The sequence below is a fragment of the Podarcis raffonei genome, chromosome 4 (assembly GCF_027172205.1).
Source record: "Podarcis raffonei isolate rPodRaf1 chromosome 4, rPodRaf1.pri, whole genome shotgun sequence".
Classification (NCBI taxonomy): Eukaryota; Metazoa; Chordata; class Lepidosauria; order Squamata; family Lacertidae; genus Podarcis; species Podarcis raffonei.
The window spans coordinates 69,131,520-69,145,750 of record NC_070605.1 but is presented as its reverse complement, the minus strand read 5'-3'; the positions used below and the strand labels follow the sequence as shown (position 1 = coordinate 69,145,750).

Here is a 14,231-nt window from a genome sequence, read left to right as displayed (position 1 = left end):
GAAGAAAAGGCCACTTCACATAATTTTCTCTGACTATTCTTCATCATTGGCCACCAATTCCTCTCTTCTCCTATGACCTGGGATAATGCTAGGTTTGAGCCATTGTGGGGAATGCAAAATGGTAGCCATGGTTGCTGCTGTTGTCACTTGTTGAGAAAAGAAAATAAGCTTCACCATTGTCACTGATAATATTAAATCCCGTCCCTGAGAATAGGAAGAAAAATTTCAAGAGGCATTCGTGCACAGCTCTAGTCTGGAAAAAACAGGATTCACGTCAACTTGATGAAGCAACAGGTATATTCTAACGGAGTTCATCTCAGGTTAACATGAAATCAACATTTGAGGAAGTTTCTAGAGAAAATTCAACTACAGATCACATTTTTAGTCTTATTCTCAATCAGTGAGTGGGGCTGAATACAGTATTGTCAGCATTGTGTACAAGTGGACAAAATCATACATTGTCTCTCACATTAGTTCCAGGTAGACAATGGATCCAATATTCCACAAGTGGGAGGCAAGCTTACACAGCAAATCTTTCCCTTCCTCCATTCAGCCCTTCAACACTTGCACTCCCCAAAAAGCTTCTCTACAGGGTCGGGGGTCATTCAGGGAGTAAGGGTTGTGTTGTAAATGGCTGCAGTGGATAGGAGGCATTACTGAAAAATTGGTGAAGAAAATTGTGCTCTGCAGGGCTGCAGGAAGGAAAGAAATGAGAGACCTGTAGTCTGTACTTATGTTTCACTTGCACAATGTTGGCTATAACCCCAAGCGTTTGGCACTACTATTTAAAGCTTGGGAAAGCATAATAGCTTTACAAACTGCAGTCAATTTGCATGTACATATGATGAACATTGGCAACTGGCCACGCTGAAGATACAGTCCAAAACATCTGGACGGCACCAGGTTGAAGAAAGCTGCTTAGGATTAGCCATAGAGGTTCATCAGGAACAGGCAATAAGTGTAACAGGAAATAATGGCAGAGCCAACTTTTCTTTTGCCAACTTAAGACTATAGCCATCATCTATTTCACGCTCAGAAATCAAAATACTTTAACTTTTGTGTCCTCCCAACTCTCATTTTACACACCAAGAACTGATTACTTTATCTAGGGACTTCATCCTTAGCCCATGCTCAGAACTCCACCCACTAAACCACACAAGGTACTTGGCAGCTGTTTTAAGTTTCCCGCACTTCAAAAATTTAACAAAGAAGTGTTTAGGACCCTACACACATTTTAAACATGTTAATTTAGGAACAAATCACTTCAACTGCACTTCTACACCTTAGGCAGAGTTTGTGTGGTGTAGGTTTTTAAGGAATCTGTAAAAGAGGAGGTTGCTCTACTTACGGAGAGTATTGATGAAAGGAGTGTAAAGCTCCCTAGTCAGGAGTGGATCAGGCATGTCACGAAGAAATTCCTTTAACAAAGCAGCCACATCATGAATGCTGTGTTCTTCATCCAACATTACATCCACACCACGGTCAAACTCTTCGCGTAACTGGAAAAATCAACACAAAGGGAAAAGTCACATCTAGACATCTACATTATTAATCTACAAATCATAAATAAGGGGGATGATGCATTAGGTTAATACTTTGGCCGCCAGTTGGAAACTGTGCCATGTTCCACATCTGCTAAGAAAACAGTATAATCTGAGGAAACGGACCAAAGTCTGTATTGTTTTAAGGTGAAATGGAGTGATTTCAGTATTATTAGCAGACAAATGGACACTTTTTGTTAATGATTTCAACGTACACTGTTATTTCATTGTAAGGGACCAACGTTCAATTTTGCAGAAATCCTGTGAAGTTTAAATTTAAATTTTAAAATTTAAATTTAAAAAAAGAAAGTTTAATTAGACAGTACAAAAGTGAAATCCTTTATGAACAATACCCTAGACCATGTCATTGGTTACAATGGTCCTTATAAAGCTAATCTTATCCCTTGTGGGTTTTAAATGGATCTTAAAGACCTACCTCTTTACCAGTGCCTTCTACAACTAATTTGATCTGAATGGCTGAACTCCACAAGTTTTGCCCAACTCTCTTAATTTTATATTATGCAGTAATAGTATCAGTCTTCATGGCTTTTAGCAATGTTTCAAAAATATTGTTCTGAGATTTTTGTGGTCATAATTTTTCCCCCTAGTATGTTTGCTTTGTGGCTTGTAAACTGCTTTGTCTAGAAAAGTTATAAAGGCATTATTGTTCTCTTAGACTTTTTAAAAATCAGATTCTCAGTACGCGTTAAAGAAAGGGCAAAAAAGGAAGGTGTACTATAGTCTCACCTGTCTTACTCTCTTTTTTGAGCTACCAACTCGGAATATGCCCACTGTCTGAAGGCCTGAAAAATACAACAAATCACTTCTTTCATTATTTAAAGCTTTGGTAGAACATGCATTATCATAGCATTTTTACATTTTCTGCAGCAAACATCCTATGAATAACTGTAACAACACTCAGGGACTATCACGCCTCCTCCCCATCCACCCCAAACATGTCTACAATTCAGAAAAAAGGTAGAATTGGTGAGTACTTTCCTCAGTGAAGCTTGCTGTTATGCATCAATGATTGCTTTTCAGCAACTCGGTCGTAACTATTTAAGGGTGACACTAGAGGGAAGTCTAAGACCACAACACACATGTCTCAATTATGGTATATAAAAATACTTCAGCCTCAGCTCACAAATGTAGGCATAAAAGTTAAGTGCATAGAGAAAAAAGGTGCCTATGGATGAACTTAGTATTGCACTGGCTCATGCGCTGCTTTCTCCCTGGCAACAGCAGGAGGCTGGAAATGGTAAATGTAGATGTGCATCCCAGAATTTTAAAAATGCTAATTTGGGCACCATTTTAGTTATCTCCTAGTAACAAAGGACAGATACTTCCCCTTTCTATCCTATGACTGCCAGCAGCTCAGGATGTGTATACAGTAGAATATTAATGCACATGGAAGTTGCACTCATCTTATTTCTCCATGTCTACATTTATCTTTGTTCTTTTACACGTAAGTGCTTTCAATTGAACTCTATCTTAGTGTTTTCTGTTGACACTCTAGTGGGCTATGTTTGATGGGATGTATTTGCCCTGTGTGCTACCTTACCCTGCCCTCAATTAGTGCTTCCCAGCACTGCCTGAGTTTCATAAACCTTTTGTCCATTGTAGGTATATGCACAGGTATTCATTTACCTGTGTGCACAACCATTAAAAAAAAGTGAAATACTAGTTTTCTGATATACCACACTTGCACATATTATTTATCTTCATTTTTTTGTTTACAGGTTGTGTGTGTGGGTGCGCGCGCACGCCCCATATCTGGCCCTACTATCAGCCAACAGAGGTGTGATGACAAGTGGTGAATTAAAACAAAGTAAGGATACAGGTGGCACTACTGAAATTTCATCAATGCACCATGACAAAGTTATTTACTTGGTAAAACACACTTGATTTTTCTCAAGTAGCACAGGAAACCAAAGTGGCAATATCCACGTCTGTCAGCACTTTTGGATCTTTCAGAGTAAAAAAAAGAATGAAGGAATAGGCTACATGAAGGTAAAGCTGAAGTAGACATAAGGTTGGAGTAGGCATAAATACAAGTACAAATTTTGCCTTCTGCTGTGTTGGATGGATACGTGTCTCCCAACAGATCTGCAACTGTAATTTGAAACTTGTGGAGAATGTACAGTACCTTGGTTCTCAAACGCCTTGGTACTCAAACAACTTGGAACCCAAACACTGAAGACCTGGAAGTAAGTGTTCCGGTTTGCTAACTTTTTTCGGAAACCGAACATCCTCCATTTTGAGTGTTACGCTGAGGTCTGTCTGTTTTTGCTATTTATTTTGCATTTTTGTGGCTCTTTTTTCTTGTTTTTCTCACTGTGTGAAACCCAGTTCAGCTACTGATTGATTGTGTGACTGCAGTACATTGTTTATTGCTTTCATTTTGTGGATCAATGGTCTTGTTAGATAGTAAAATTCATGTTAAATTGCTGTTTGAGGGGTTGTTTTTAAAAGTCTGGAATGGATTGAGCCATTTTGCATTACTTTCTATAGGAAAGCACGCCTTGGTTTTGGAACGCTTTGGTTTTGGAACGGACTACCAGAATGGATTAAGTTTGAGAACCAAGGTACCACTGTAATCCATTATGTATTGAAATGTCCCCTTTATGAGGGCTCAAGAGAAATAAGATTTTTCAAGTTTAACAAGAAGTTCTGATCAAGTAATTATCTACTTTTTGTCAGGAGTTATTTATCTGTTTGTGACATCACTGTTCCCTTTAGCTGCAAAGAAACTTTAAATGGAAAGCGGTTGTGTCGGGGTTTTTTATTGTATTGGGTAAAAGGTTTTAATAGAACTATACTGTCTTTTAACTGTTATCTTATTATTTATCTTTATTTCATTGTTTATATATCTGAAACTTTATACTGAAGTTTTATTTTAAAAGTCGTCAAGGCCAATGGCTAGTACAAGACGGTCTGTCACCTGCCTTTCATTGCCAGGTTGAATCATACTTACCGTGTTTTTCTAAATGCTGGCAGCAGCTGTCCACAACTCGAGGAACCTGCCTGTAAATAGGATTGAGGCTTAGTTTCTTGTCCCTGGACTTTTCTTTTTTGCTCTGGGCTTCAGCAGGCAATGACAGCTGTAGGGCTTCTAGCAGTCGAGATTGACTGTCATCAAGATCCGTAATGGAGTCCACAGACATTGCACCCTGCAACATACACAAAGATATACATGGGTGTTGGTGGGAGAGAATTCCATTCGTAGTCTTCCTTCACAGCAGAGATAGCCATGAATAAAAATAGCTCCAAAAACACATGGGACAGATTCTTACATAAACAGAAAATAGGAAAGTCAATTCTGAATCAAGATGGTGGTCTGAAACGTGACTTTGCTACGACTTTGCCCTATTCTTGGCAAACTACACTGATCTGGATACCTCTGAAGATATCATCACCCAACTCAACACAAGGATTCCTGAGGGGGAGGCAGTGATCTTCATTTGCGTTTGGACACCAGGGACCATTCTGAATTAAGATGGTGGACTGAAATGTGACTTTGGCGTGACTGCACCTGATTTTGGGTGTGATAGGTCCAACCTGCACCAGTGTGAATGCCTCTAAAGACATAATTGCCCAGTTTGATGTAACTTTGCCCAAATTTGTCCTGGGCCCAAACCATTCTGTTTGGATCTTCTCACTCAATTTGGTGGGACAGCTCACAACTGTGCCCATTTGGATGCCTCTTGAGATATTGTAACCCAACTTGTCATGAAGGTTCCTGAAGTGGAGGTGGTGGTCTTCGTCTATGTTTGGACATTGGGTACCATTTTGAATCAAGATGGCAGACTGAAATATGACTTTTGTGTGACTTTGCCCAATTTGGTGTGATGATTACAAACAAGGTTTTCTGAGGTGGAGGAAGTGGTTTTGATGATGTTAGAATACCATTGGATGCAATGAGCAATGCATTCTGCTGTATGTGGGTGCACAGTCCCAAAATTGAAAAATTACATTATCCATTTAAAAATCACATTTTAAGGGGGGTTGTTATTCCAAGTTCCAGGCAGTGCCCAGCATTCCCTGCTAGCACCTTACAGAACAGAAGACTATACTTCTACTATAATAAAACACAATAGCCATTTTTAGAAGGGAAAATTGCTTTATTCCTCGGACAGGCCAACAGAGGCATCTGCTATTCATGGGCACAACCAGTCCAATAGAAAAAGTGCACATAATGGAAGATACTGCCTTTCAGGGCAAAGCATAAATCATAAAACCATTTAAAGGCAAAACTACAAAGCACAACATACAAACATTTCATTCCACACCAGCAATAAAATAACAGTTAAAATTACATCTTAAGAGGGTAGAATAACAGCAGCATTGCATTACCACCACAATTAATCAAGCGGGTCTTTGAGACTCATTTGAAAACAATAAAAAAGGAACTAAATATACCTCCACTGGGAGGAAGATTCACAATGAATGATGGGGCCACCACTAAAAAAAAAAAGAAGACTATTTTTTGTGTTCACAAAGGTGAAAGACCTTATGAGAGGGTCCATGATCAAGGACTCTGCCACCAGATCTAAGGGCTGGGCGTAGGCCTTCAAAAGTCTAGTCTCTAGCTAATTAGGACTTTAAATTGGGCCTGGAAATGTTCTAGCAGCCACTGGAGCTGGTACGCTCCAACTTTGTGAATCTTATTTTCTGGATGATGTCCTAGTAGAAAATACAGGGAGGAAAGAATTATAAACATTGGTTTTTCATTTTGAAAGAAAGCCCACCAAAAATACCACTAATGAGCAGCACAAACTGCCTATCCTGTATCTGTTCAGGGAGGAAAAACCTTTCTCTTAATTATCTTGTGTAAAGCATATGGATGGGTGACTGACTCCTGACTGACACTGGAGAATATACACTGGCATAAAATAAAAATCTCCAATCGTAAGATTCTTTATCTGTAATTTCACAAGTGTTATTCTATAAGTAAAGGAAGCCATAGTCAAACAATATGCATAAATAAAATGTGTGGCTTCAAGCTAGTTTAGATAACTTGAAATCTTACCCATTCCTTCGTGACTTTTTTGGTTAGGCCTAATAACAGGTTGCATGACTGTGGGTTTTAGAAGTTTTACTCCAGTTATTTTTATGAACCTCAATAGGGGTTTTTTTTAACCTATCAAGGAAAAAGCAATTTAACTTATTCCGATGCTATTTTTTAAAATGTTAGAATAGAAACAGGAGTCTAATTACACAAGTTTTTTTATTATATTTTGGGATGAAATGAGTAAGTGGATGAACAATAGTCTCATAAGCATGTAACCCATCTACTATAAACAGCTTCTTCTTTTTTAAAGTGACTGAGTGCTTTAATAATTTGAGAAAGACCAACCAGAATCTGACTGGGGAAAAGGAAAGTTTCCAAAGAATCCTTGTGTCCCCTGAGGTGTTGGCAAGAGACTTGTGTCCATTTCATTCTCTCCCACGAACAGCTGGGAATGAGAGATGACCATTAAAATTGCAACTACTATCGACTGAATCAGGGCTGACTTTAATTTAACTATGGAAGACCAGCTCTGAGCTTTTAACTTCTGTAAGAAAGGCAGCGCCTGGGAAAGTCCCATAAAAGCCTGCAGCTCATGCAAATCCACTGATAGAAAACTTACTCTCCTCCTTGCTCGTGGAGCTGGTTCTGGTGTGTTAGGAGAAGTAGATTCGTTTGGTGTTTCCGAGGTGGAGCTAAGAGATGAGTTACTGCTTGAGAGTTCTTTGTTCTGTCTTTTACTCCCAAATGGTAAAAGGGAAGGTACAAATTCTGAAACATCCCTCTGTTCTTCCCTCTGATTATCTTGTTTCAATTTGTAGGCCCGATCATTAGCGATCACTTGTGATAAAGGCATTCCAAAAGCCTGGGGTACGAATTCTGGAAAACAAAAATTACAAATTACTTTTTAGATTTCAAGTGCTAAGGCAAACAACCTCAAGAGGACCCTTTTTACTTTTTATAATGTCACTGAACACATTAAACTGGATTTCACGAATCCCAGGCAACAGATATTATTGTACGAAGCGGAGAGTTATAATTTTAAATCTGCTCGGTGAGTCTCCACAAAGTCTCAGAATAGGTGGAGAATGGCGGGTGGGAGAGAGGTAGAAAGAGAGATTAGGAAGGGGATAGGGAGCTTGAAGACTCAAGTATTAAGAAGGGTTTCCCTCTAATGACCTCAAAGCCCATGTGATTTGTTGAAGGATGGCTTCTAAAGAGTAGGTGATTTATGTTAAGCTTCAGGTATTATGTGTGGAAAAAATGGCAGGTATGCAAACTTGAACCCAATTATTTCCCCCCATCGTCTACCAAATATGAACAGTTGTTGTTTTTCCCCCAACATACACACAAACACGTGTTCTGCTCAATTCAGTTTGCGTATGTATAGTTTTATATCGTGATTTAGATTTCTTTTGACTACTGTGAAAGTACTAAGCATAATAGGAAGTTATATAAAATTGTAAAAGCAGCAAAATACGGAACAAACAATGCTTGAAAAACATTTCGGAAAAATAAAGAACATGCCATTTTACATTCGCCAGGAGAATTCCCTCTTTTGGATAGGCAATTGCATACGAACGTCATTACTGAAATTGTTTGAACAATTCAAACATAAACAGAAAGTAACACTTTATATTATCATAGAATGGGTAGAAAGTAAACATGAAAAAAGAATATATCTATTTTTCTGGCTATAATAAATGAAAAAAATCAAATATTTATTCACAGCAGTGCATCTTTTCCTGGAAGTAATGAGGAACGGAACAAGACAAGGATCAGCACTCGACAAGGTACAGCAAAACAGCAGTTCCTATGATACACAGAACCTACATAGCCAAATTGGAAAGTTCTCAGTTGCTGAAATGATGATCAAGGGAGATATCCACATTGAAATCCAAAGAAAAAGCCTAATTATAATGCAACAAGAACCCTCTGCCTCAGATTAACTTTAAAGCATTCAAATGCTCCGATACTACACATACACTATTTTATTATCTTCTCTTGATAAGAGTTCAAGGATGATATTTTACTGTATCATTTTTCAGAGAGTGTGGTGGTGCTTAGAGCCATCTCAAGGATAAAATGTTTTAGGAACAAAGGAACTGGGACTAATCTGCCAACTGATTGGAAATCTTGAGAACCATTTATTCATATAACAATGACATTGTTTCTTCCTTAGTCTGCAAACACTGAATCTTCTACTTGGCTACAAAAGTGACAAGATTAAAATCTCTCTCTCTCTCTCTCTCTCTGTGTGTGTGTGTGTGTGTGTGAGAGAGAGAGAGAGAGAGAGAGAGAGAGAGAGAGAGAAATGTAGTGAAGGAGAGGTGAGGAAGACCTAATTAATAAGCTGTAAAGCTTTAGTTGCAGTAGTTAGCTCGGTTTTAAACTTCAATTTTTATTTTTTTCCTACAACTGTTGCAATGTTGTTTGTCCTCTTGAACTGAGCCATGCAAAACAATAAATGAAAAAGACTAATCAGGTTTTAGAACTCTTCCTCCTTTTAATTAAACAGCAGGCACTGATGTCAAAAATATCAAAACAAGGTTGGCGTTAACGCCTTGCAGCAGCCCTTTCCTTATTTTGTTTGAAATGACCTTTAAAGATGACAGCATTTATTTAGCCACTGAAGCTATTTCACCGACAAAAGGAAGGAAAGACTGCTTGGCTTTTAAAGGAATGGAAGCACCGTTGGTTTCTGTTCAGTCTTGAAGTATTAGAGAGCACTAACAATATATCAAATAGCAGGAAAATGTACTGCCAAGGGATGGAGTGATGTAAATAGCTGTGAGAAGAGGGATGGTCACATCACAAAGGCACTGAAGGCTTCTTTTTCAAACTGCAATAAATTTGTTTTGCTCTATATATTTCCTAATAAGAATATACAAGGGACAAGAGAGGGCTTTTTATTAGAATAGCCATGCCCCCACCCAAAACCTCAAAAGTCTTCAATTTTAAGCTTTCATGTCTTGCTCAAAGTGGTTCAGAAGGAAAAAGCAGGCACATCCACACAACTGTTTGTTCAGTTGTGGGGCATGATTACAGAAGGCTATCATACACATTCTGCAAAGATACAGTATAAGACAAAGTTGTGTGGTTGGGACAGAAGGGAATTTGTTTTGCCTCCATGAAAGAGAAATCTACCTTACATACAACAACCTTTCCTGCAGTAGTCACTGTAATCAACTGAGCCAACTTAAAAGAAGACATGATTTAAAATGATATAACTACGGATGCTCACTTCAATTTCTAATTTGTTTCTCATTTGTTCACATGGTCCAAGAGTGTGTCAAAGCAGCAGAAGTCAAAAACTCCTAGGAAAACGAGAAGCTCTTGATGCCTGAGGAATCAAGTGATTATGTAAGCAAGGAATGGATAACCTGTGCTGTCCCACCAGATGTTGTTAGATCCCAAGTTCCATCATCCTTGACCAATTATCATGCTTGCTGGGAATGATGGGAGCTGGAGGACCACAGGAGCTGATGTCAACAGAAGGAAGGTGATTATTTCTGGTCTGCAAAGTCTCACGTTCCCAACAGAAGCACAGTGTGACATGTATAGCCCACGATGACCAGCACAGTAGGCGTGTGCTCAAAGACCTCCTAGACCTCTCTGTCAGTATAACAACCAACAATACAGTGGTACCTCAGGTTAAGTACTTAATTCGTTCCAGAGGTCTGTTCTTAACCTGAAAGTGTTCTTAACCTGAAGCACCACTTTAGCTAATGAGGCCTCCTGCTGCTGCTGCTGCACCGCCAGAGCCCGATTTCTGTTCTCATCCTGAAGCAAAGTTCTTAACCTGAGGTAATATTTCTGGGTTAGAGGAGTCTGTAACCTGAAGCGTCTGTAACCTGAAGCGTATGTAACCTGAAGCGTATGTAATCCGAGGTACCACTGTACCTCTGAATTACCCCAACACTAGTTGTGTAAAGAAGCCCTTGCTTAATGAAAGACAACCGTTTATGAGCTTCTCCGCATAAAATCATGTCAAAGTAGGGTTATGAAACATAGGTAAAGGTAAAGGGTCCAGTCGTGGCCGACTCTGGGGTTGAGCGCTCATCTCGCTTTATTGGCTGAGGGAGCCGGCGTACAGCTTCTGGGTCATGTAGCCAGCATGACTAAGCTGCTTCTGGCGAACCAGAGCAGCACACAGAAACGCCGTTTACCTTCCCGCCGGAGCGGTATCTATTTATCTACTTGCACTGGCGTGCTTTGGAACTGCTAGGTTGGCAGGAGCAGGGACCGAGCAACAGGAGCTCCCCCCGTCACGGGGATTCTAACTGCCGACCTTCTGATCGGCAAGTCCTAGGCTCTGTGGTTTAACCCCAACACTAGTTGTGTAAAGAAGCCCTTGCTTAACAAAAGACAACCGTTTATGAGCTTCTCCACATAAAATCATGTCAAAGTAGGGTTACGAAACATAATCTAAATCTAAAACTGACATCCTCCCTGATGTCAGTAAGTGCCTCCTCACTAGTCCCCAAGAACTAAACCAGAGGCTTAGAATAAAAAAAGTGAGACAGCTGCGAAGCAGTGCTTGCAGGCAGGCGGAATTAGGAGAAAGCCACGGTGAATGAGAACACTCAAGACACATCTGTGCTAGGACGCCTACACGTGCTGTGCCGTACTGAGCCGAATGTTTGTTTTGGATGTGTTGCCTGGCAATGGAAGGCATTCATTTTATAAAATAAACTTCTGAAAGGCTTGTTAAAAAACACAATTGTGCGAGCACAGAAGAGAACATTTTTTCAACTCGCTGTCAAGCATAAAGGGGAAGGGTGGGGGGTCGGGGGTTGGCTACAAAGGCCGCTTAGGACGGCGTGGGTTGACCATGAATCAAGTCACTGCACTGTACTCACATCCTCACAGAGAGGAACAATACTGAGCAGTTCATTGTGCTGCACAAAGGAACACCCCACAAAGAAAAATGAAGGCATAATCTGCTTGGAAGGCAAACCATTTTTCAAGTTGTTGTTTTTTCATGTTTCACGTACATACTAGCAGTTCCACTGAAAGAATGCTCACTCCCAGTAACCAGCTTGGGACAGCTTACCAAAGCAAAATACAGTGGTCTGAAAAATGTTAAGGCCAGCAGTGAACCTTAAGGTTAGCAAAGGGCCAATCTCTGGGAGCGTGAAGTCCCGATATGCACTCAATTTCAAGGTGACTTTCAGTATGACACGGACTGCTGGCGTATGTTGACAGGACTGGAAAGAGGGACATTCCAGGATGATTTATGCTCAGAAATGGAAAGAAGATTCGGTACCAAGAAGGAAGACTAAATTAACGGACTGTGCCGAAATGGCATAGACTGGGGAGAATGTGTGGATTATTTGAAATGTCATACTACACATATAAGATCACTAGCAGGATTAACTTAAACCAAACAGTTAATGATAAAAGATCACTAGGGATAAATTATTAATTGCAGTAATGAAGGAGATGCAGTGCTACAAATTAAAAAATATATAAGAAATGGCAAAAGGAGTGGGGGAAAGTCAAAAAATACATATTTGTTGGGAAATATAGGATTGTTTTTATGTCAAAATATCTCTGAAAAAATGAAAAATGAAATTTATTTATTTATTTAAAAAAAGGAAAGAGGGACATAAATATAGTCACTTCAATGGTACCTGATTCTGTTTGAAAGCATCATCTAGTTGCTGCTTTAAGCTACCTTGCTATCTTTTTTGGTGTTTTTAGTTGACATTCTAATTTTGTCTCAGTCATTTTATTGCTGCGTCATTCATTGTGTTGTTATTTTTAATTGTTAACTGTCTTGGGAGCCAACTGGAAAGCCAGACAAAAAGATACAAATATAAACAACGAATAAAATAATCTGTGGCAGCCACAAAAATAACCTCGATGGTACAAAGCCTCATCAAGTGAATCCACCACATCAGAAAGCTGCTTATTAATATACCCTGTGCATGCATGTGGGCGAGAGCAGTCTTTGGGTGTCATCAAGAGCCTGTTTAGTTCCACCTGCCTTATCCCACTCCTCCGTTCCAGGAGAAGTTGTTGCTGGAAGGAACTGCAGAGGGACACACCCACACCCACACAGACACACACACCATCATAAAACCCACGGCAAGGGTGCCATTCCATTTATCCCTGGAAAGAATGTCCCTGGTTGGGAGGCAGGGGATGGTGTGAAAGGCTGACACAGGTGGGTCAGGGAGGTCAACCAGGGTGTGAAGTGGGCTACCAAACCAGTTTGTTGCATTTTGGAAAACTCTCATCACTGAGCTAATTGTTTATGGTGCCTTTAATATCCATTCAGGACACGGGTGGCGCTGTGGGTTAAACCACAGAGCCTAGGACTTGCCAATCAGAAGGTCGGCGGTTCGAATCCCCGCGGCGGGGTGAGCTCCCATTGCTCAGTCCCTGCTCCTGCCAACCTAGCAGTTTGAAAGCACATCAAACTGCAAGTAGATAAATAGGTACCGCTCCGGCAGGAAGGTAAACGGCATTTCCATACGCTGCTCTGGTTCACCAGAAACGGCTTAGTCATGCTGGCCACATGACCTTGAAGCTGTCCGCCAGCTCCCTCGGCCAATAAAGCGAGATGAGCACCGCAACCCCAGAGTCGGCCACAACTGGACCTAATGGTCAGGGGTCCCTTTACCTTTACCTAATATCCATGCAGAGGTTTTTATTTGCTTCATTTTTTGAAACCTCTCCCCCCATCCCGGCTCTACATTACTAAGGACTTATTGCAACACTGATGTATTTTGAAATGTACTGCTGAAGTGAGTACTGAAATGCTTATTTTTTTGCTTTAATATATTGCTGCTGTTGCTTGCTTTGTATATTGCGATCTGCCCTTGAACACAAATTTCCTTGTGGAAAGATAATAAACAAATAAATACTTCATCCCAGCGAATTTATCTTCCTAAAAGCATGCTAACACTTTTAAATTGTGAGCCACACAAACTTGCACCAGGGAAGGGGATCGTATAGTTCGCCTGATTCCTGTTTAAGGCAATTTAGGAAATCGGAGTAAAGACTGTATTATAATATTTGTAATACTTTTAAGAATGCATATCGTGTAAGAAAGCAGTCACACTAAGCAAGTTCATCCCTACCAAACCCAGTTTTAGCTAATCATAAGAACAGTGTGCTGCCCAAGAACACAAGTTTTCAAAATTTATCCCGAGTGCTACAATTAATAACAGTTTAGGATGTTTTTGATACCCTCTCCCCTAAACAATGGAGAAGGACTACACTTGGGCCAGATTTAGAAGACTGTTCAGGGGGCACTTCTCACAGGCTGTCTACTCAAGTGGTGTGAGTGATTCTGATCAGATCCATGCATGCAAATATATCACCTTACACAGCAGAGATAAATCAGGAGAAATATTTGTATCAAAGACATAAAAGAGGGGGGAATGTAAGTAAAAATGGGGAATTCAAACACAGAACAAATGGAAGCAGGTGCTTGAAGATTCACCTCACCTAGGAACACCATTTGATCTGTGGCCAGACCTGAAGAAATATATTTTTTCAACTTAAAAAAAATTACCGTATTTTTCGCTCTATAACACGCACCTGACCATAACACGCACATCGTTTTTAGAGGAGTAAAACAAGGGGAAAAAATTCTGAATGAAACAGTGGATGTATCATTTTTGTGCCTCATGCTGTGGCCACAGACATGTGATCTGATGGTGAGCTTG

General features: G+C 40.0%; 1 protein-coding gene across 4 annotated transcripts in view; it reads right to left on the bottom strand.

Annotated features, from left to right (window-relative positions):
- The window catches only part of ARHGAP6 (Rho GTPase activating protein 6), a 187,180-nt gene that overhangs the window by 15,678 nt on the left and 157,271 nt on the right, over positions 1-14,231 (bottom strand). For all 4 annotated transcript variants that reach the window (XM_053387239.1, XM_053387240.1, XM_053387241.1 and 1 more), the window contains exons 4-7: positions 7,172-7,428; positions 4,516-4,711; positions 2,289-2,344; positions 1,349-1,499 (exon numbers count right to left, since the gene is read on the bottom strand). In XM_053387239.1, the coding sequence (XP_053243214.1) occupies positions 1,349-1,499; positions 2,289-2,344; positions 4,516-4,711; positions 7,172-7,428 (660 nt within the window). The remainder of the gene's footprint in view (positions 1-1,348; positions 1,500-2,288; positions 2,345-4,515; positions 4,712-7,171; positions 7,429-14,231) is intronic.